Source organism: Guillardia theta (genome assembly GCF_000315625.1).
Source record: "Guillardia theta CCMP2712 unplaced genomic scaffold GUITHscaffold_19, whole genome shotgun sequence".
Taxonomy (NCBI): Eukaryota; class Cryptophyceae; order Pyrenomonadales; family Geminigeraceae; genus Guillardia; species Guillardia theta.
In genome coordinates this window covers 884259-904400 of record NW_005434655.1, presented here as the reverse complement: position 1 = coordinate 904400, position 20142 = coordinate 884259, and the positions used below count along the sequence as shown (strand labels likewise).

Genomic DNA, 20142 nt, shown 5'->3' with positions numbered 1-20142 from the left:
TTCTCCTTCCCTTCCTCTTCTTCCCCCTCACCTACTTCTCCATCCCCCCCCCCCCTCCCTCCCTCCTCCCTCCGAATCGCATCATCTTGTGAGTTTGCAACTTTTAGCCTGCACACAGTCAGCAGGATCAACTTCGACTGCCGGGGGCACCTGCTGCGCGAGCTTCTTCTTGACGTGCTCGTACCTTGACCAGACCGTCAGCACCAGAGGAAGAGACCTCTTGCCTCTTCTCACAAGGCCATGTCCGCCCAGCAGTAACGCATCATCTCCTGCTTCAGATGCTTCGGTTGCTCGGGAGCCTTTCCTGCTCCTCCGCTGCTCTTCAACTCTTCGCCCAACCTGATATCACTGTGACTCGCAGCATGCCGCTATGATCGAGGAGGAGGAGAAGCAGCAGCAGCAGCAGCAGCAGCAGCAGCAGCAGCAGCAGCAGCAGCAGCAGCAGCAGTTGGGAAAGATGGGGAGAGGGGAGAGAGGCAGCCTCACCCTTGGAAGTATGTTGGAAGCAAGGTCTCCAAGAGCTTGTGAGATAAGTCAAAGTCCTCAAAGATACCTGCGAGAATCCAAAGGAAACATCAGAAAGAAAGGGGAGCGGGGGAGGGAGGACAAAGATCTGTGAGGAGGAGGAAGACTAGTGGGTGGGAGGGGAGAGCGGATGGGAAAGGGAGCGAGGAAAGGAGCCATGCTAACCAACAGCAAGGAACAAAGTGTCTATGTTGTGGAGAGCTTTCTTCAACATAGCCTCTGTTGCGTTCAAATTCTTGTCATAGAGACAACTGGCACATGTTAGTGCGATCGAGCCATGAAGATCGCATCTTACTCTTTCCCCCAACCACAGAAGTATCTTGTTTGCAGATTGCACCACCTTGAGAACTGATGCGAGGTCCTGCAATGACCCAGATCAGTCTCATCAGCTGCCTCGTTGTTTTCACACTACCTGCAAACAGAAACATGCAAACACTCCTCGAAGTTGAGGTTCGTGACGAACTTCGACTTGCCTTTTTGCTGATCGTGCTCTCGGTCAGCTTCAAACTGCTCCTGCAGACGAGCCTGCGACCTAGTCAAATCGAAGTTCTCCCCCTCCTCCCCTTCCAAGGCCTACCAAAGGCTCTCTGATTAAAGTGATGTACCGCACAGTCTCGTTGTGGTTACTCTTGCTCGTTATGTTGTCATCGTGGACGTAGGTGCTTCCAAAGAAGAGTCTGCGATGGGGAACCAGAGAGTTGATCAGGTTCCCGACGTTCTTCCTGCGATCCCTTGAGCAACGGCCACGCAAGGGAAGTCAACTGAACCTGTAGATCACCTCGTACTCAGCATCGTTATAGGCCGTCCGGCTCGCGGGGCTCAGGTACACAGGGGCAGCATACACAGCATCCCTCCAAGAGCGGAGATTGACCAACTCCCACTCCTTGACATTCTTCAGTAGCTGGCACAAACTGTCACTCCGACCCCAGCAGAATCCCAGGACAGACATTTAGAGGAGGTGAGAAAAGTTTTGCGCCAGTCGTGGGAATGTCCATGAAGAAGACTCGCTGCGGGTTTTCAGGCACACATCCCTTGGGCATCTTGGCCAGCAAGTCTGGAGTCAGATCGCAGATCCCCTGACATGGATTCGGCAGGATCTGCGGCAAAACTATGAGGACCGAGGACGTCGGCATGACGCTATCGGGACCTTCTCTTCGTACATGAAGCGGAAGATCGGCATGATGACCGCAAGACTTATGAGTGGAAAGAGCACAACGAGGAGCAGCAGCTTGTATTGAGTCTTCTTCGTACCGTCGTCTGCATCATAACGTTTCAAGGGTCATCGGATCGCGCAGAATATCAACGTCGACAACCTTGCATGTCCTTGATACGCTGCAGCACTGCACAGAGTCATGTCAGGATCTAGAAGCACGCTGCAAGCACGAGCTGACGTTTTCGTCGTTCCTTCAGGTCTTGCTCTGCAAGCTTCTTGTCTGTCTCCGTCAAGACGTCGAACCCTCCGGTGGCCTCCTTCGCCGCTTTCCTGCGCTTCAACGCCATCTCCTTCTCCTTGAGCTGGATAGACTGCATGCACGTCAGGGAAACCAGAAGGAGTGGCGACCATGACCTCAAGCTCGAGCTCAATCCTCTTCCTCTCAAGCTCCAGCTCCTCCAGCTCGTACTCGACACTGATTCCGCCTCCTTCATCCTTGCCCGCTGGCCGCCTGCGATGAGAATAAAGAGGAAGACGCGAGTGGACAGGGGAGGCGTAGGAGAGGGGAGAAAAGAGGGAAGAAGAAGAAGAGAAAACAAAGAGCTGGGACGTGCTATTAAGATGTCTTTCATAAGGTTGTAGAGGGCTAGTCGTCCGAGGAGGCGAAAGCAGGTCGAGGTAGAGGTTGGGGAACAGCAGGGACATCAAGGAGGGGAGGGAGAGGAGGGAGAGGGAGAGGAGAGGAGAGGAGGGGAGAGGAGAGGAGAGGAGAGGAGAGGAGAGGAGAGGAGAGGAGAGGAGAGGAGAGGAGAGGAGAGGAGAGGAGAGGAGAGGAGAGGAGAGGAGAGGAGAGGAGAGGAGAGGAGAGGAGAGGAGAGGAGGGGGAGAGGAGAGGAGAGGAGAGGAGAGGAGAGCATCGACGAGGAGGAGGACGAAGGGACGAGGGCAGCATCGCCCCACCTTTGTCGCAACTGCGAGGCCTCGCTCATTGCGAATGCGCCTGCCGGATAAAAGTTTTTAGAATTAAGTAAGAGTTGAAATCTGCTCCTGCGAGGAGGACGGCAGGACCCATGCGAGATACACAGGTCGCCCATGTGGGAGGCAGCCTAGCCGGGGTTAGCCCGTGCAGGAAGCGATCAACCGTCCTGTGACTGAACGCGGGGGGGGGGGGGGGGAAGGAGGTCCGCCCGCGAGTTGAAAGAGCGCTGGAGATGGGATCGAAATGTCACTGAGGTCCAGGTATTTCGGCACTCCACGATCAAGGAGGGCCTGATGTACCCGCAGGAAGGAGACGAGTAGGGGAGGGAGGACCAGATCCGGCTCGTCCGCTTGACGGAGGGTACCATCCGCAGGATAGAGTAGCGCTCCATTGTAAGAAGGTGGCCGTGGCGATGTAATAAGCTGATAGACTGACCCCTGCTTGAGGCGTGAAACCATCCCCGCCCTCCTGGTATGGAAGCTGACGCTTGAAGAAAGCAAACTCCACAGCGGGGACAAGAATGAAGAGCTGGCCAGGCCGAAGTCAACGTCCAAACCTCCGTCCGACAAGAGTTGAGTGTTCGATTTCTGAGAGTCTTGTTGCTCTTCGAAGTCCTTTCCTGCCCAAACAACCCAAAGTCTTCAGGCTACCTCTACCGGGCCAAAGGATCAAGGTTTTCAGGCTATAACATTACTCTATCCTCCCGCCGACACAGAAACTTGGAGACATTTCTGAAATGTCCTCAACCGATTACAACTGAATCCTCTGCACTCAGGCTTGATTAACAACAGACCAGGCTGAAGAATCTGCGTTTAGAATGCATCAGGCGAGGCGAAAAAAGTGAAAAGCAGGGGCTTGCTGAGCCGGGCCTGCCAGTAATCTGCACGAGTTTCTATGTATTAAATGCGTACAGTAAGATAAATAGCCCTCGGAAGCATCGGAGAAATACGTGAAAACTCTTACTGCCTCAACGAACAGAGAGAGAGACCATTGAAACCTCGTTGCTCTTAATTGATGCCTCCTCCGGCCGCATAGCCTGTGATACTGTGCCTGCGGAACTGGCTTCAGAAAGCGGGCGGGTCGAACCTGCCTGCGTGCCTGCCGCAGTGCACTGCCTGACAGTCAGATTCACGCTGATTGTTCAAACCTCAAAAAGAATGATGGAAATGGCGATAATGAACATTCCAAGGAACAGGGATTTCTTGACGACCCGATCTGTCGGATCATACTTCAAGGCAGTAGGCAGCAGCTCGGTCAAGGATATGTAAGTCATGATCCCCGAGACGATGCCGAAGATAAAAGCGTATGCCCAAGGGCTCATGTCGGAGCTTTTGAGGGCTGTGAAGGCTATCAGAGCACCAAATGGTTCTGCCGCTCCCGAAAAGGCAGTCCATAGAAAAGCCTTGATTTTGCTTCCAGTGGCTAAGTAGATTGGGACTGAAACTATCAAACCCTGCAACAAGCGCTCGCTTATGATAAACGCATCTAGTGCATGTCAGTCACCTCAGGAATATTGTGCAGTGCGATCGCAAATGCAACTCCGACGCCTGCGGTTGGATCTGCAACTGCTGAGACAAAAGTAGCAACGCCTTCCGGGATGTTGTGGACCAGAATGACAACAGCACTTAGTATGCCCATTCGCAGAAGCTCTTTGGCTCTTTCCCTATCCTCTGATAGAACAAGAGACAGGGGCCCGTCCACAGGCCCTTGCTCAAGCTCGTCCTAGAAGCGACATATAGATGATGAGTCGAGACGGAGAAGCATACAAGTTTTGATACCTTAGAAGGAGGTACGAAGTCCTGCATTGGGGCACTGATAGGGGCGCAAAGCGGGATTTGATGGGCATGGGTAGTGGCAATCACAATCGAAGACTGAGATTCCTGCACGTGGGTTTGTTTCATTTGTCTGTCCGCGGCTTCGTCACTCTCAACCTGCTATCTCCATTAGCGTCAGTTCAAGAAGCACCAGTCTTTTCAGGACCTGATGGGACCTTTGCATCATGTAACTTACAAACACGTCGATAAGATGGCAAATAAAGGCGCCAGCAAAGAATGTTAATATGGAGTATCTCATTGCTTCTGCGTCAGACTGCCCAGCTCCCTTGAAGCCCTCGACAGTCTTGATCGTCAAGATTTCGGTAAGGGAGATGAATCTGGAAAGCACAACTGAGCTTCTCACGCTTGCACAAGAGAGCTTGTTAGACATGTCATACATCATGACTCCAGCAGAAGCTGCTAACGAGGCAGCAAAGACCAGTCTGTTCTCTAGTTTGACACAGAAAGCTGCTAGGAATCCCACACAAGTGCAAGCTCCCGCAGCTATGCTGAGGCCAAAGCCCAACGCGATAGTTTCAGTCTGATCAGAATAACTCAGTGGAGACAAGCACGGCTAACACTCACACCTTCATAGTGGCATGCAGCGACAGGACTGACGAATAGATGAAGATTCTCCAGCAACGAAGAGAGGCGAGGAGAGTCTGCGGCGGCAGCGAGTCGTATCTCTATATATAGATAGGGATTAGGCTGACTAGCTTCTGGTCAAAAGGCGCTACCTGTCACCGACGCTAGGGTTGTACCCGAGGATTTCGGCTGTGAGGGTGGGGTAGGGGTAAGCGAAGGTTGTACGTCTCCTTCGGCTGACCGTGCCCTGGTCAAACTCACTTTGCACTTGAGGAAACAGGCTAATCAATTTTTCTGGCCCACTAAACGGAGAGATTTCGAAAATTTAAAAGTATGTATAAGGTTGTACGTCTCCTTCGGCTGACCATGCCGCCCTGGTCAAACTCACTTAACAGGCTAATCGATTTGTGCAACATACCGGTACTATCCGCCCCATTGGATGTGCAGGAGTGGGTGGTACTGCCTTCATAATGTGATCTCGTCAAAATCATTGTGCACAGAGCACTCCAAGGTAGCACCACGCAATAATGCTGACTCATGGTGACATTGAGTAAACATTTTTGTATAGAACCAGAACTGCCCGAAAAATGCAGAGCAAATGACGCCATGTTGCAGGAGCGACGACGACGACAAGAAAGGGCATTTGACCTAATAGAGAACAAAGTCATCGCTGATAGTACGAAGAAAGTTTACCGATGCAAGATCAATAGGATCGTGCCTCTGTTACTCAAAGTGAATCCCTGGGCTGTCGACGAAGACCCGAATTGATACTCCCAATGGCATAGAAAGATTTGAAGAGTTTGTTTGGAGACCTTGTCACCAATACTGACTTACCAAAATCTAGAAAGAGAAGAGGATCATCCATGAGTAGAGATGGGATAGCGGGATCTGATGAAGATCAGGAAGATGATGACGAAGGTCGAGGGCAGGAAGACGAGGAAGACGAGGAAGACGAGGAAGATGTTAGGATTTGTTTACTGAGGGTTGGTCCTCGCTGTCTTTTCTCTTCTCGCCGTACTATGGCCTGTGTGACAGTAGTGCCGGTTTAGTCGACTCTCCTGATTTTCCTCGTACTGATATTTAACTTAACTTTGAGTAAGGCTTTCTTTCACCTGTGACCGTAGGCTGAGTCAGATTTCAGCGAGGGAGTTCCCAATATGACTTCCGTCAATCGCTCATTGCACGTGGAAGCGAATAAGAGAGTAGAGGCGTAACTTGGCATCAAACGCCGGGCCTCCTCTCCTACAGTCGGGGAGTCTGCGGAAGTTTCTGCACAGCCCGCAGGAACTCGTCGAGGGTCACGGAACCGTCTCGGCTGACGACCTGAGAGCTAGTGAGGACCGAGCTGTTGAGAGCGCCAGCAGCGTCACCATGGCGTCAAAGAGCATGCTGAGCTCGTCCTGGTCCCAGCGATGCAGGAGGCCCTCGAAGAGCACATCGCAGGAGAGCCTCCCTTGCCCTGAAGGAGGAGAGGAGGAGCGCCATGAGCTGGTGCGAGAGGGAGGAGGAGGAGCTGGGCAGTAGCAGAACGCGGCAGAGGAGGCGCTTGTAGGGGATCAGCAGGACGTGGCAAGGGAGGTAGAGCAGGGAAGGGAGAGGGAGAGGGAGAGGGAGAGGGAGAGGGAGAGGGAGAGACACATCAACGCACCTTGCTTGTCGATCCTCTGGAACTCGAACATGGTCGGGTCGGGGACGAACGCCACCTTCTTGTGCCTTGACTTCTTCCTAGTCAACATCCTCTCCCTCCTGTCCTCGTCGACTCGTACGCTCAGCTTCTTAGCTAGGACACTCTTGCCTGACCCTCCTGGCAGCGACTTGAGAGGGCTCTTGGCCTGGCACAATCATCAGCTCCTCCTCGAGTTCAGGTAGCAGGCAACCACGTGGTTCACGAAGTTGCCTCGGTAGATTCGAGACTGGAGGATGGCGAGGAGCAGGTCGAGGCAAGACTCGTCCGCCCTGACCTCCCCTCCCTCCTCTTGCTTCTCCGCCCTCAGCTCTACCCTCCTCTGGAATGACGCCAGGTGGCTCCACCTGACCTCCACCTCTCGCGTCCCTTCCATGGCTGAGATTCGCTTCCACCAATCGTCAGTCGCCGTCTCCCCCTTCCAGCCCGACTCTGACTCTCTCAGCTCGTCGCTGTCACTCCTCTCATCGAAGAGGATCGGCACCATCACTGGGATGATGAACTTGTTGGCTTCACAGGCTTGCGCGAACTCCCTCCTGCAGTTCTCGCTCTTGACGTACTTGTCGCTCATAAAGGCAATGAAGACGTCGCATCGCTCTACCCCGAGCTTCATCTTCATGATATGATCCTCCCCGCACAGGATCCCTCCCTCCACGTCCAGCCAGCACAAGAGCTCCGTCCTCGTCTCGATGAAGCGCTTTGCCTGCCGTGCCAGCGTCTGCGTGACGCCTCCGTGGCCCCACTGGTAGCTGATAAAGACTTGAGGAGGGGTAATGTCGACAACGTTGATCGATCCTGCACACTCCCCGCATGTCACGCAGGCGGTCAGGTCGCCGTAGAGCTTGCTGATACACTCCATCCTGTTGAAGAAGAAGGGAACCCGGTTGTGCTTGACGCACAGAGGACAAGGAGCACAGGAGTTGTTGAAGTCAATGACGTCAGCGAGGGTTGACAAGTGACCGCGCTTGCTGCAGCTCAACACTGTCTCCATTGCGCCTTCTACCTCCAAGATGTCGTCAGGAAGTTCGAACTCCCCAATCTCCGACATGTCATCCAACGACCTGAAGCACTCCTTGCACTTGAGACGGTTCTGGTCGTTGACGCAGATTGTTTCTTCAGTGCTCCTTCCTCTCCACAGGTCCAACTTGTTCATGACAGTCTGATACAACTTGTTCATCGACTCATCGGAGCGCGAGAAACTATGAAAGATTCGATATCTTTCCATCCCACTCACTCCCTCCGGCCACCACCGAGTGAAGTCTCGGATGTCCTCGACATAGTCTTGCAGCACAACGGGAACGATCGCTGCTCTCTTCGCAGTCAGGCTGTTCCACAAGTTCAAGAAGGCAGACTCCTCCCCATCGCTCGACCTCAGACATCCTTTGGAGATCAGCAAGATGTGCACGATACAATCTCTGAAATCTTCCTCCTCCCTGCCCTCCTCCTCCTCCTCCTCCCTCTCCTCCTCCCCCTGCTCATTTGCATCCTTGACCACACGCGTGAGTGTGCTGAGCTCCAGGACTTCACCAGAGAAGAATGCGACGGAGGAAGCGGAAGACTGAGTGTAAGAGAACGTTGGAACGACCCTGGCGGGGGTCCCGTGCTCTTTGGCATATCGCAGCAGAAGCTCAGAACGAAGCTCGTCCGCCAGTCTCTTGCTCTCTTCACCCTGGCAGAAGATTCCAACCTGGACCAGCTCAAAGTCGCCGTCCTCCTTCCCTGTGACCTCTCGTTTGAATCGCTTCAGCCCGGGAAAGAACGCCTCCAGTGACGTCACGTCCTTGTCAAGATTGCTCAGCATCTGCTCCGTTGATGCGTGCGCGACGAGCGAGCTGCTGCTCCTCTCCTCCTCCCAGCGCAAGAGGAGCACTCTCCCCCAGCCGAAGAACGCCGCCATGGAGGCGCTACAGTCGACGTCCTTGTACCTCGAAGCGCACTTGACGATGAGGCGGTCAACGAAGCCAGGAGGCAGCGAGCTGTATACGATCCGCATGCACAGGTGCAAGCTCGTCGCTTCTTGGATGGGATACCTGTGCTCCCGCACGAAGTGTGGGATGATGCCAGGGCACAGAAGCTCCTTCCTCAACGAGGAGGGGGGGGGGGACGAGGAAGAAGAAGAGTCTGCAAGCTGCTTGTCGTGCAGGAGATGAGTGGGAGTAGGGAGGAAGTGGGCAAGATCGCAACCACGCAGGAGGGCGACAGCTTTCTCTGTGTCTATGCGCCTGCTCGGCTCAGTGCTGAGCTTCCAAAAGTCTCCTCCCAGCTGGTGCGGGTGCTGGGGCCAGAGGAAGGGGAAGAGAAACTCGTGGATAACGCCCAGGTGAAGCATTCTCTTCACCATCTTCGACCTGCTGGGATCCTGCTGGAAGAAGTCGATCAGAGCTTGCCACTCGTGCCGCAAGATGCCCTTGAAGACTTCGACGATCCAGAAGGGATCGATGAAGACCGTGTCCTCAAACGAGTACCTCTCCCTCCTCTCCACCTCCTCCTGCTCGATCGTCCTCCTCAGCGCCTTGCCGAAGTACTTCAGCACGCCCGTCTCATGCAGGAAGGTGGTGGCAACGACCATCTCGTCTCTGTCCAGCTCTGCTCCCTCCATCATCTCCCTGTACTCCCGCAGGTCGATGGAGGAGCGATCCTCCTGCGCCCTCCTCGTCACCGCCTCCTTCAGCTGCAAGAAGCTCCTTGGAATCCTCTCCTTCCACCACAGCAGCCCTTTCGCCACCCTGCAGATCGCGGCTCGCAGCTCCGCCACCCCTTCCCCCGTCACCGAGCTGACCCGCATGCTCTCCCCCTCGTTGATGACGTTGAGCGGGAGGATGGTCTCGACCTCGTGCCTCGCCATCAGCCTCTTCTCCTCCAACACGCATCGCCTCACCGCCTCGCACTGCTCCTCCACCTCCTCCCTCGTCCCCAAGTCCACATGGGTGGCCACCAGCAGGATATTCGCTCCCGGCACTCTCGCCTGGATCGCTCGCAGCCACAGGGATACGCTAGTCTCCAGCTCTTCTCCCATTCTCATCCTCTCCCCCTCTCCCTGCCCGGGAGCCTGCGACCTCACGTTCCACACGAGGAGGTAGAGGGCCCGTCGGACTAGGAAGTACAAGTTTGTCTTGGTATACACCGCCTGCCCTCCGAAGTCCATCACGTCAAACGTCAGCCCGTCCTCCTCCTCCTCCAGACTCCAGTGCTTCAGGTCGATGCCTATGGTACGGCCCGTGTCCTCGTCGATCTTCCCAGCTCTGCTCTCAGCGGACTGGAGGGCGTGAAGGACGCTCGTCTTGCCGGCCTCTCCATTGCCAATGAGGATCAGGTGCATGTGCTTGTTCTGTATGCTCGCCTCCTGCACCCGCTGCAGGTACTTGAGCGCAGCCTCTCCTCCCTGGTCGGCGATCTCGGGGGGCGGCAGGCTGAGGGAGGGGCATCGGTTGCAGATGAGCGCTTCGAGGAGAGGATTCTTGCTCTGAAGGTCGTCCACGGGGAGGCTGAGGAGTGAGGGGTTCCCGGACACGTCCAGCACGCGGACTGGGACCGACAAGTTTGCGGCCCAGCTGGGGAGTCGCCGGAGGCGGAGGTCCCTTGACACGTTCCACTTCATGGTGGAGGTGTCGAGGGAGAGGTCAAGGATGCACTTGCTGCGGTCATAGCAGCAACTGAGCTCTCCAGCTGAGAGCAACGCCTCCACTTGGCTCCTCCCTTCCTCCTCCTCCTCCTCCTCCTCCTCCTCCAGCCCGAAGAGGTAGTGTGCGAGGAGGAGATCGAAACGTCGGTGAAAGGTCAGGCCGATGCCGGTGGGATGCGAACGGCTCTGCTGGATGAGGAGAAGGTCCCGTGACAGGTTGCGCCCACTCCTCCTGCTGGCCAGCTGCTGCTCGAGGTCGCGCATGACGAGGAGACGAGCTTGACAGGAGGGACACATGGTTGCCTTCCTCCTGCCCTCAGTGAGCTTGTCGCAGTGACAGATACAACACTGTGTCAGACGTCAAACTGAATTTGACAAGAAGGGGAGGGCGGAGATGAAGCGAGGGGAGTTCGAGGAGAGGAGAGGAGAGGAGAGGAGAGGAGAAAGGGGAGGAGAGGAGAGGAGGAGAGAGGAGAGGAGAAAGATTTGAAGAAAACAGGACTGAGGGAAGACACTTACTCTCTGAAAAAATTGAATTCAGAAGAAGAAGGTATGAAAAACAAATGGAGGTCATCAGAGGATTGCAAGGTCACAAACTCACTGTCTGTATACAGGACAAAATCAAGAAAATAGTCAGACGACCGAGAGTATGAATGCATGATAACAACTTACATCCTGATGTTTCATAGAGGTCACATTTGCAAGCGGAAGCCAAATAGATATCAAAGCGAAAGTCATGAAGTCAATTATTGTTAAAAACAACACAAAAAGATGTTTCCTCACCCGCTGTTTGTATGTGATAGTTCAGATTCAAGATTCCAACATCGACGTCAATCGCTGACATGAACGAAGGTGATGTTTCTTACATGGCAGAACTTGAATTGGGTGTGATGTTCACCCTCCAGCTTTCCGCACCCCTTGCACTTGTTGTCATCTCCCGCTCGGAAGACATACTTGTACATATCTCAGTCGCAAAGAGGAAACGACAGAAATCTGTCGAACTCACCGCCTATTTCATTGTCATCACTTGTCGTTTTACAACAAATATCAACAGAACACTCGCATCATACATTCACTCACCGCCTTTGTACGATGATGTAGCCATCACACAGTAAGAAAACAAACAAGTCATTCTCTAGAAATGCGCTGAAGAGCTCAAGTTTATAATGGTACCGTCTGTTGTATGACAGATTATAAGTGGGAAAAACGATCTTTCACAAAGAATAAAATCAAGAACTTGTACTTACATCCTGCAGCAAGAGAAGTTCAAAAAGAATTTCGAAACTTTCAGTACGATTCTCGTGCTTCAAAGTTTCTCACCGCCTGACCACAAGGAAGACAAGCGATGGATGTGACGGAAAAGCATCAATCACAAGTTGTCTTGTAGACTCTCTCCCTCTCCACTCACCATCTGAGTTGAAAGTCAACAACGAGACATCATCCACAAGAAAAATTAGAGGAACAACAGAGTTTGAAGAATGATTTCTTACTCACCATCTACTCTCCTCAGTCCCGCACCAGGAGGAAAATCGCAGTTCAAAAATGCAAACGTCAGAGACCGTTGATACAGAGTGCATCGCGATCGTACCGACTGGCATTGTAGCAGGTTGTTGTGTAAAAAGACAACATTAACATCGTGAAATCAGAATATAGCAAAGCTCTTACCGTCTTTATGCCGGAGGAAACAACCAAAAGAACATCATTGCACAGTGATTACAAGAATGAAGAGAATGCAAAAAGGAGGCAAGAGGGATAGAGCAAGGATCTTACACGCTGCGAACAAGGTCAATCGAGTACCAGAAACAACCACAGACATTGCAAAGTACAAGCACAGGATAATCTTACTCGCTGTTTCCCGGAGACGAAGAATGAATCATCCGACAACATGGATTAGCGAATTGATTTGAAAGTTGAAGATTATCACATTCTGCAAACTCGTTCAGAACCCTTTGCATGGTTGCAGGAAAGACAGCAATCGAAGTCATTACTTGCTGCCCGTCGCATAATCGTCATCGCAGTAGAGAAAAAGGAGCGTCAGACATGCTTGCAGACATCGCAAGAAATCAATATCACTCTCTTCAGATTTCCGATGAAATTGAAAGTGAAACGAAAGCAAAGAGTCAAAGAAGTTAGCTGCACGTGTCGTAGAGATCACGATCGGGTCACTCACTCGCTGCAACATCATCACGAGTTGCGTCAACCATCAGATAAAAAAGTGAGCGCTCATGAAGATCGTCTTACAAGGTTTACCGTCTGCACAGAACAATCCATCAGTTGAGACATGCTTTGAGCCAGACAAGACTCACCGCCTGTTGTCCAAAGTACAATGAAGTCGAAGTCAAGTTTATCATCATCGCCATCATCGCCATCGCCATCATTATCATCGTCGTCGTCGTCGTCATCGTCATCGTCATCGTCGTCGTCGTCATAGAGTCAGTGAACAGCAAAGGAGATGTAAGACAGCACACCCGCTAATGACCAGCAATCGTTGATTGAGTGCGGAAAGAAAGGAAATCAAACTCAATGGACAGACGATACAACATTGCAAACTCACTCGCTAATCACAGAAGATGTTTCGCAGAGTTGGAGAACAAACAGAGTCAACACAGTCTCAGCAGAATCAATCTGCTTCTTACTCGCTGCACATGACATGAAGGCCAATGTAGCGTCCATCCGAGAAGAATCATGTTAGAGAGGAACACAACAAGAGCAAAGACGCGTACGAGCTGCGGCATCAGAATGAGTCAGTCAAGAACTTTGCATCGTTCGTATGATGAAAAAGATTGGCTCTCACAGGACAGAACTTGTGCTCTGTGCGATGATCCTTCTCCTCCTTGCCGCACAAGTCGCATTTCCCCTCCTCTCCCGGCGTGAAGACGTACTGAGGGTGCGATGAGGAAGGAGTGGAAGCAGACTATTTCGTGACTTACCGCCTTTTCCCGTGAGAACAGCAGGTGCAACATGCAGAGAAGAGAAAGCAAAGAGTCAATTGCTTATCTTAACACAGACAAAGACTCTGACTTGCTGCAAAACCATGAGAACAAAGGTCAGATCAAACCGAAAAACATTGTGACATCATTTCAACTCTGTCAGTCGCAGCTTGCAAGACGATTCTTACCGACTATCATGGAGGACGACGAGGAGCAAACGAGATCGGATGTCAGAGATGAGCTACACCGTAAAGAGAACAGCTCACACTCTGATCCCAAAGACGACAGAGATAAATGGTGAGCACAGGTAGGAGTCTCTTGTCAGTGCATGAACAACGATGAGGTTGGGTAGACATACCGTCTGATAGTCGCAACAACAGGAATAGCATGTCCAGGAGGTAAAGACAACGTAAGTTCGATCTCGTGAATCGCATCGCACTCACTCGCTGATGTGAAGTTCCGTCGAAAACCGTCGATCGCAAAGGAGAAAGAAACTTTCAAAATCGTCCAAGGAATGTCATCACTTACCCACTGTTGATGCCAACCAGATCAGTAAGTGAAGCAAAGAACATCGTCAGCTGTCCGGGCAGGTGTCAAGTGTACAAGAGTCAACTTACAGCCTTCGGTTCGTTCGTCACAGCCATGGGAAAAGAACAATCAGATTGGAGCAAAATTGAATGTTTGAAGCTCACGCAGCATCCTCCGTCGGAAGATCCTTCTTCGACGACGATCTGAACTATCCTCAGCAAGATTGCATGGAGGGTGCGAGGGCTCTCTTTCAGTAAGCACGATGAGGAGGAGCAATGCCGCAGTCAATGTCGATGGTGCAGAAGCAAGCGAAGGTGGTGGGGGAGGGAGTGGAGGAGAGCAATCAGCCTATGAGAGAGAGGAGGATTGCGAGGGAGGAGGATCGTGAGGGAGCAGGAGGAGCAGGGAGGAGGAAGAGCATGTTTTACCGCACAGTCCGAACAAGGCCAGCCCATGGCGCGATGCGATCCGAGCAAAGATACGATGGGATGCCGGGAACCCAGTAGGGTGGGGTGATCAAGGGGGAAAGAGCGGGTGGTCGAAGAGGACAGGGGTTCCCTGAGGAGGGGTGGTGAGCAGGAGCAAAGTAAAGTGAGGGGAAGAGGGGGGTATCCGACCATGGAGCATTATAAATATTCTATAAATTGTACCATTGGTACAGATTTCAGAATTGAAAATATTGAGTATAAAAATATGGTACAGAATCACTACTGGTAATGAACAAGGGGTCATGCTCAGTAAAGTGACTTATCTCTGTCGAACCCCACCTGATGCCTTGCGACCTCTTGTCCATTAAATCTTCTATGAAACATTGAAAATAACTGGTAACATTTGAATACTGAATCGTGTTTTCGCCCAGTTTGCTCAGGAACGCAATCGGAGAGCCGTAGGGAGGGTCGAAACGACAAGAATGCGAGTAGGCGATGAAACATGCGAAGCCTCGTCGGACATCGTCCTAGCCCGTGATAGACATGCAGAGACTTCAAGGCAAGGAGACGATGAGAGAGGACATGGTGAAGAGGGCGTTAGACACAACCTTGACATGTACACGGAAGAGATTCGAGATGAGTTCTTGCGATATGCTGCGCAAAGGCCAGGAGACTATCTTCAGACGCATCTCATGGCATGTCAGACAACGGTGTACCGCAAGGACATCAAGAGGATAATCTCATCTGCAAGACCGCTGCATGCTCTGGTGACTCTGAGGTCGATTCAGATCCTCTTGCTCTGCTCTGGGGTCCTCATGCTATTCGCATTGACAAGCCATGGGAGCGCGTTCCTGCCCTTCTCTCAGGTTGGCAACCATGAGGTTCGGAGCTCGCGATTCTTTCGCCTCCATGTTCACACCTTCCGAGGAAAACATGGCAGCATGGGCATCACCTCGTCGACGGCGTTCGTGCATGACTTCGGCGCCCTGCAGAACAATTGCAAAGTGAAATCAGACCGGGCGAGCTATGAGTACTCGCAGAACAGCATCGTACTGAGGTTTGAACGAGAGATCACTTTTGACGGGTGGTACTTCGTTACCAACAACCTTAGCATAGAAGCAGATCCCATCGACTTCAGGCTTGAGACGTCCAAGGACGGGGACCGGTGGGACGAGGTGGGTCTGCCGTGGGTGTGCGGCAGCAAACATGAGCGAGACGTTGTGAAGCACAAGAACTTTTCTTTTCCTACTCCTCTCAAGAGGCTAGAGGATGTGAAGTTCGACTTCTCGACCCTCTCGTGTACCTACGGTCAGTACCTAGTCCTCATCGCAATGCTGATAGAAGGCTCCATGACAATCGTTGCTGCACTGGTTGCCCTGCTAGATTTCTACGGAATACCGATAATGGTGTGCTCGGCTATCATGAATACTGACAACTGACTAGAGTCATTCTTCAGATCTTGGCTACCAGCAGCTTTGTCCGCAGCGTGCTGCAAATCGTCGCGTTTGTCGCGCTGTATCGAGAAAACCATGTGGTATCCATTGCTGGGTATGACGTAAGGACCATTCTCATCGAGGCGCTGACGGTGATGCAAACATATCAATCCTCTCTTCTTCTCCTCTCTTTGTCTTCTTCTTCCCTCAGCTGTTTCATTCCAATCCATCGTTCTCCCCATCTTCTTCCTATTTGATCCCCTTGCCCTCCCATCTTCGCCTGCATTCATCCTCTCTCCTTCTTCTTGCCTTTTCCTCTTCTACCTTGCTTTGTCTTCTACCTTGCTTTGTCGTGTACCTTGCTTTGTCTTCTACCTTGCTTTGTCTTCTACCTTGCTTTGTCTTCTACCTTGCTTTGTCTTCTACCTTGCTTTGTCTTCTACCTTGCTTTGTCTTCTACCTTGCTTTGTCTTCTACCTTGCTTTGTCTTCTACCTTGCTTTGACTTCTCTCTCCAGACGATGATCTTCTTCCCAGCTTGGGGGTTATTCAGCCCACCAACGGTCTTCCCGACAGCTCTGATCTGCAGCATCATCCTAGCGACATGTTCCTTGGTGCTGGGAGATGTTCCGGTCATAAGCCTTGTCATAGCCGCAGCTTCTTGTTGGATGATTGTATACATCGAGCAAGTGAAGAAGGATTGCAGGCGGAGTGTGAAGGAGGATTTCGTTCAGCTGAGTGCTCTGTGGAGCAAGATGTCGTCTAGCAAGGAGGCGGAGGAGGAGTTGAATGAGATGAAGATGCTGATCAGTCGATGGAATGACAACAACAGCGACAAGCAGACTTACGGTCTTAGACACCTCAACAGCTTTGTTCTTACAAGCAGCTCGCTATCACCTATCAGGGCAGGGCCGGGTCAGGGTCTGAATGCACCGAAATTGATCTCGATAGACAACACAAACCTCTCCATGTACGTCGATTCTCTCGATCAGTTGTACTGTCAGGCCGTTGCAGTCTACCCCATCCTCAACCACAAGACTCTGCAGCTCGCTGCTCAGTGTGATGGTCAGCTCTGCACAACTTCGGAAGGAGAGTTTGTTCATGCAGCAGACGCTCTCGCCAACGAGAGTGTCAGAAACAAAGTGCGCTGGGAGAAGATCAAGAATGTGGATGAAGTTGTAGATGACATAGCGACTCGTTATGATTGGGATGTCTCGAAAGCTTGCGACCTTGTGACTCAGAGGATTGTTTTCTCTGACCTGCCGAGCTTGAAGAAGTGTATCAGCATCATGGCTGGGGATACAGACATCTCCATCGTCGAGATTCACAATCACTTTGACAAGCAGGACGGATCCAGAAAACTTGCCGGATACCGAGATTGTAAAATTTACTTCCGCTTCAAGACTGACAGCGCAGTTCAGAGCTGTGTGAGAGGATTTGTCTGCCGACTCGTCCTCGAGCACGTTCAGTTTGTGATTCACAGCAGCGTACATCAAACCCTGCGGCGACGCTCGTACCTCCAGATCATGGCACCCAACGTGTCTTCCCTTACCCAGGACCTCAACGAGAGGGGCTGGTTGTCCATGGGGGGAAGGAGGAGGCAGAGGGCTCTGTCAGTCGTGACTATCATACCAAACGAGGATGTGAACTCTGTCATCCCCCCTCGAGAGCAGGAGCTGCTCATGCATCGCTGCTACTACCCCGGAAGCGTCCTAGACAATCGTCTCAATGAGGAGCGACTTGCGGTCAAGACAGCAGCGACGGTCAGCGTGTGGTTCACCTCTCGTCCTACCACTCACGCTCTCGGCAAGCCGATAGTGCATGGAATCTTGTTCCTCTTTGCCATCTACTACTACTACCGCACCTTTGAGAGCTTCAAAGCCTCCATGCACAACAGCAAGTTTCAGGCCTACCATGCTCGCTTCACCGCCATCGAGTACCGCAACGGCTCCCTCGCCACGGACGCAATCGGCCCTCGTGTCGGCACTCTCGGGTTCAAGCTCGACGGCTGTCCAGTCGACCTGCCAACGACGGGCGTCGCTACAGTCACTCGCGGTCGCCACTTGTACCTCAGCATCCCCAGCCCCATCACAGCCAACGGCTGGACCTTCTCCACGCTGCTGCAGGCGGACAGCCAAGACCTTGACCCCGTCAAGTTCGAGCTGCATGTGCTCGACCGTCAGGCAACCGACGCGCCATGGCTGGTGGAGGAGAGTTCGTGGAAGTACGTGTCAGGGTCAGTCTGCCGGTGGGTCTTCCTCGAGATCACCTGCACCTTCATCGAAGGCGACAAGTACGACACCAACTTGATCCGCGGAGCTGAGAATCAGGTGGACCTGCAGGTGCCCTGGTACAGCATCTTGATCGTCGTCTACGGTCACTTCTTCGACGGCAACTTCGTCCTCGCCACCTGCCTCCTCGCAGTCGCCGGTCACGTGCACGCCGCGCGCATGACCTACGGGTTGACCGTCGGGTTGATGGTGAGCGTCTTGGAGTTTACGGCAGCGACGGGACAACTCTCGTCTGAGAGGCCTTGGGACAGTTTCTACGTGTGGGTGTATGCGGTGATGTTCACTCTGCTGGGACTTATACTGATCTTCAAGGAGAGCTTGATTCCCCCATTCATTCCCGTCCTCTTCTTCACCACCATGACAGGCATGCTCGTCAACAACTTCCTCATCATCAGGAGATCCGCCATCGACTTCCCCCCGGTCCGAGCATCGTCATGTGTGTCGCCGTTGTCTTCCTCTTCTTTCGCACCAAGATCATCTACCAGTCACGGCGAGACGTCGAGGGTGACAAGCGCCAGTACGACGAGGTCTGGGACCAGCTGGTATCCCAGCCGTCCTCCCTCAAGGCCCTCGACGAGCTCGCACAGCTGGCCGCATCCATCAGGCAGTCCGACAAGATCGTACAGACTGTGCGGAGGATCGACGGGCCCGGGGAGAATCTCTTCGTGCCCCAGCAGACCGCCGCCCCTCCGCTCACTGCCATGCTGAGGAGCGTGCACGTGCCCTGGTGGAGGAGAGGGCAGGAGGAGGGCCTGGATGGGAGGAGGATAAGGTCGCTGGATCAGCTTTACGCGCAGGCTGCTCTGCTGGAGCAGCACTTGCGAGAGAAGGCGATCGCGCTGTCACGAGCCTCCAACGGCTTGTTCGTGCTCAACTCGCCGGGGCAGGAGCAAGAGCACAAGGTGACCTTCATCCGGATGGAGGAGGCAGAGGCGCAGGGCCTAGTGCAGCAGATCAAGTTCGCCAAGTTGAAGGGAGTGGACCGAGCGATCGAGAAACTCTCTCGGTCCTACAACTGCGAGGTCTCCCTGCTGGTGGACGTAGCGAGGCAATGCGTCGTCTTCGAGGCTGTCGAGGACCTCTGCTCCTGCCTCCGAGCCATCATGAGCGACCCCGAGCTGGAGATCATCCGCATCAAGAACAGACTTGACCTTCACTACCGCTCCGACCGGTCGGCCGGGTACCGTGACGTGGCGATGAACTTGAGGATCCACTCGAGCGAGTCCAAGAGGCTGGGACTGTCGGGGCATGTCTGCGAGATCCAGCTGGTGCTCAAAGAGGTCATGATGCTCAAGTCTGTCGTCGGGCACAAACGATATGTTGTGTTCAGAAACGTCAGGTGCGAGTGAAGGGCAAGATCCTGGAACTTGTTCGAGGAGAGGCCAAAGCGAGGAGTGATTGGCAGTTTGCTGTTTTCTCTACTGGCCCTCGGTTGTTGAGATTTGTGTTGTATATTGAACAGTGTTTTCCATCGTACAGTAGTTACATGAGATGAAATGATTTAATGAAAACTCTTCGGTTCACGTGTTGACCACATACCAATCTTTGCCATAATAGTTGAGTGGTTTCAGATTTTGGAACATCGCCCCTCAGTTCTGCACGTCTTTCTCGCATGCATTCGAACTGAATGCAATCTTCGTCATCACCGTATTGATTTCTTTCTCCCCTGGACCCACCACATGCTCGAATAACCTCGTTCCCTTCCCTCCTTGTATCCATTCCTCACTTTCTTCTACCTTCTCCTTGAATCTCGCTTCACCATACCCGACCCTGAACTTGAGCATGAATGAACCTACGAATCAACCTCGTCGTAACATAGCATCTTCAAAGTATTTTCGTAGTATCTTCATAGTATCTTCGTAGTATCTTCATAGTATCTTCATAACATGTTCATAACGTGTTCAAAACGTGTTCAAAACATCTCCATAACATCTTTATCCTCGCATGTGGTTGCAGCATGGAAGGTAAAAATATTGACTATACACATGCAAATGTTTTGACTATTATGATCACGATGTGTATATTGACTATGGGCATGCAATATTTCACTACAACAAAAGATTTTGACTATAGATGTGGTAACGAGTTGCCTGCTAGGGACCTGGCTAGGGACACGGGCCGGCAATCCATGAAGATGTTGCGATGAGATGAAGGGAGGGAGGGAGACTGTT

At 52.5% G+C, this 20142-nt stretch overlaps 4 protein-coding genes across 4 annotated transcripts; 1 reads left to right on the top strand and 3 right to left on the bottom strand.

The window, feature by feature from the left end:
• Window positions 1–81: 81 nt before the first annotated feature.
• Window positions 82–2667, bottom strand: GUITHDRAFT_136354 (hypothetical protein; the record flags this gene model as incomplete). The annotated part of the gene is made up of 15 exons (XM_005836131.1): window positions 82–108; window positions 151–184; window positions 235–339; window positions 487–553; window positions 691–776; window positions 821–886; window positions 938–1050; window positions 1103–1247; window positions 1293–1426; window positions 1473–1622; window positions 1673–1782; window positions 1839–1865; window positions 1917–2049; window positions 2093–2189; window positions 2639–2667. 15 exons carry the CDS (start codon window positions 2665–2667, stop codon window positions 82–84), a joined length of 1323 nt encoding a protein of 440 aa, XP_005836188.1.
• Window positions 2668–3798: 1131 nt separating this feature from the next.
• GUITHDRAFT_68201 (hypothetical protein) lies at window positions 3799–5003 on the bottom strand (the record flags this gene model as incomplete). Its single annotated transcript, XM_005836130.1, has 4 exons — window positions 3799–4110; window positions 4161–4373; window positions 4668–4809; window positions 4870–5003. Coding segments are annotated over 4 exons (801 nt in total), but the record flags the coding sequence as incomplete, so codon positions are not given.
• Window positions 5004–6298: 1295 nt separating this feature from the next.
• GUITHDRAFT_105281 (hypothetical protein) lies at window positions 6299–10659 on the bottom strand (the record flags this gene model as incomplete). The annotated part of the gene is made up of 4 exons (XM_005836129.1): window positions 6299–6379; window positions 6427–6515; window positions 6705–6888; window positions 6934–10659. The coding sequence occupies 4 exons, from the start codon at window positions 10657–10659 to the stop codon at window positions 6299–6301; spliced, it is 4080 nt and encodes a 1359-aa protein (XP_005836186.1).
• A 4071-nt stretch (window positions 10660–14730) lies between these two features.
• On the top strand, window positions 14731–19320 carry GUITHDRAFT_105280 (hypothetical protein; the record flags this gene model as incomplete). The annotated part of the gene is made up of 4 exons (XM_005836128.1): window positions 14731–15654; window positions 15705–15833; window positions 16199–18391; window positions 18445–19320. The coding sequence occupies 4 exons, from the start codon at window positions 14731–14733 to the stop codon at window positions 19318–19320; spliced, it is 4122 nt and encodes a 1373-aa protein (XP_005836185.1).
• Window positions 19321–20142: the final 822 nt, after the last annotated feature.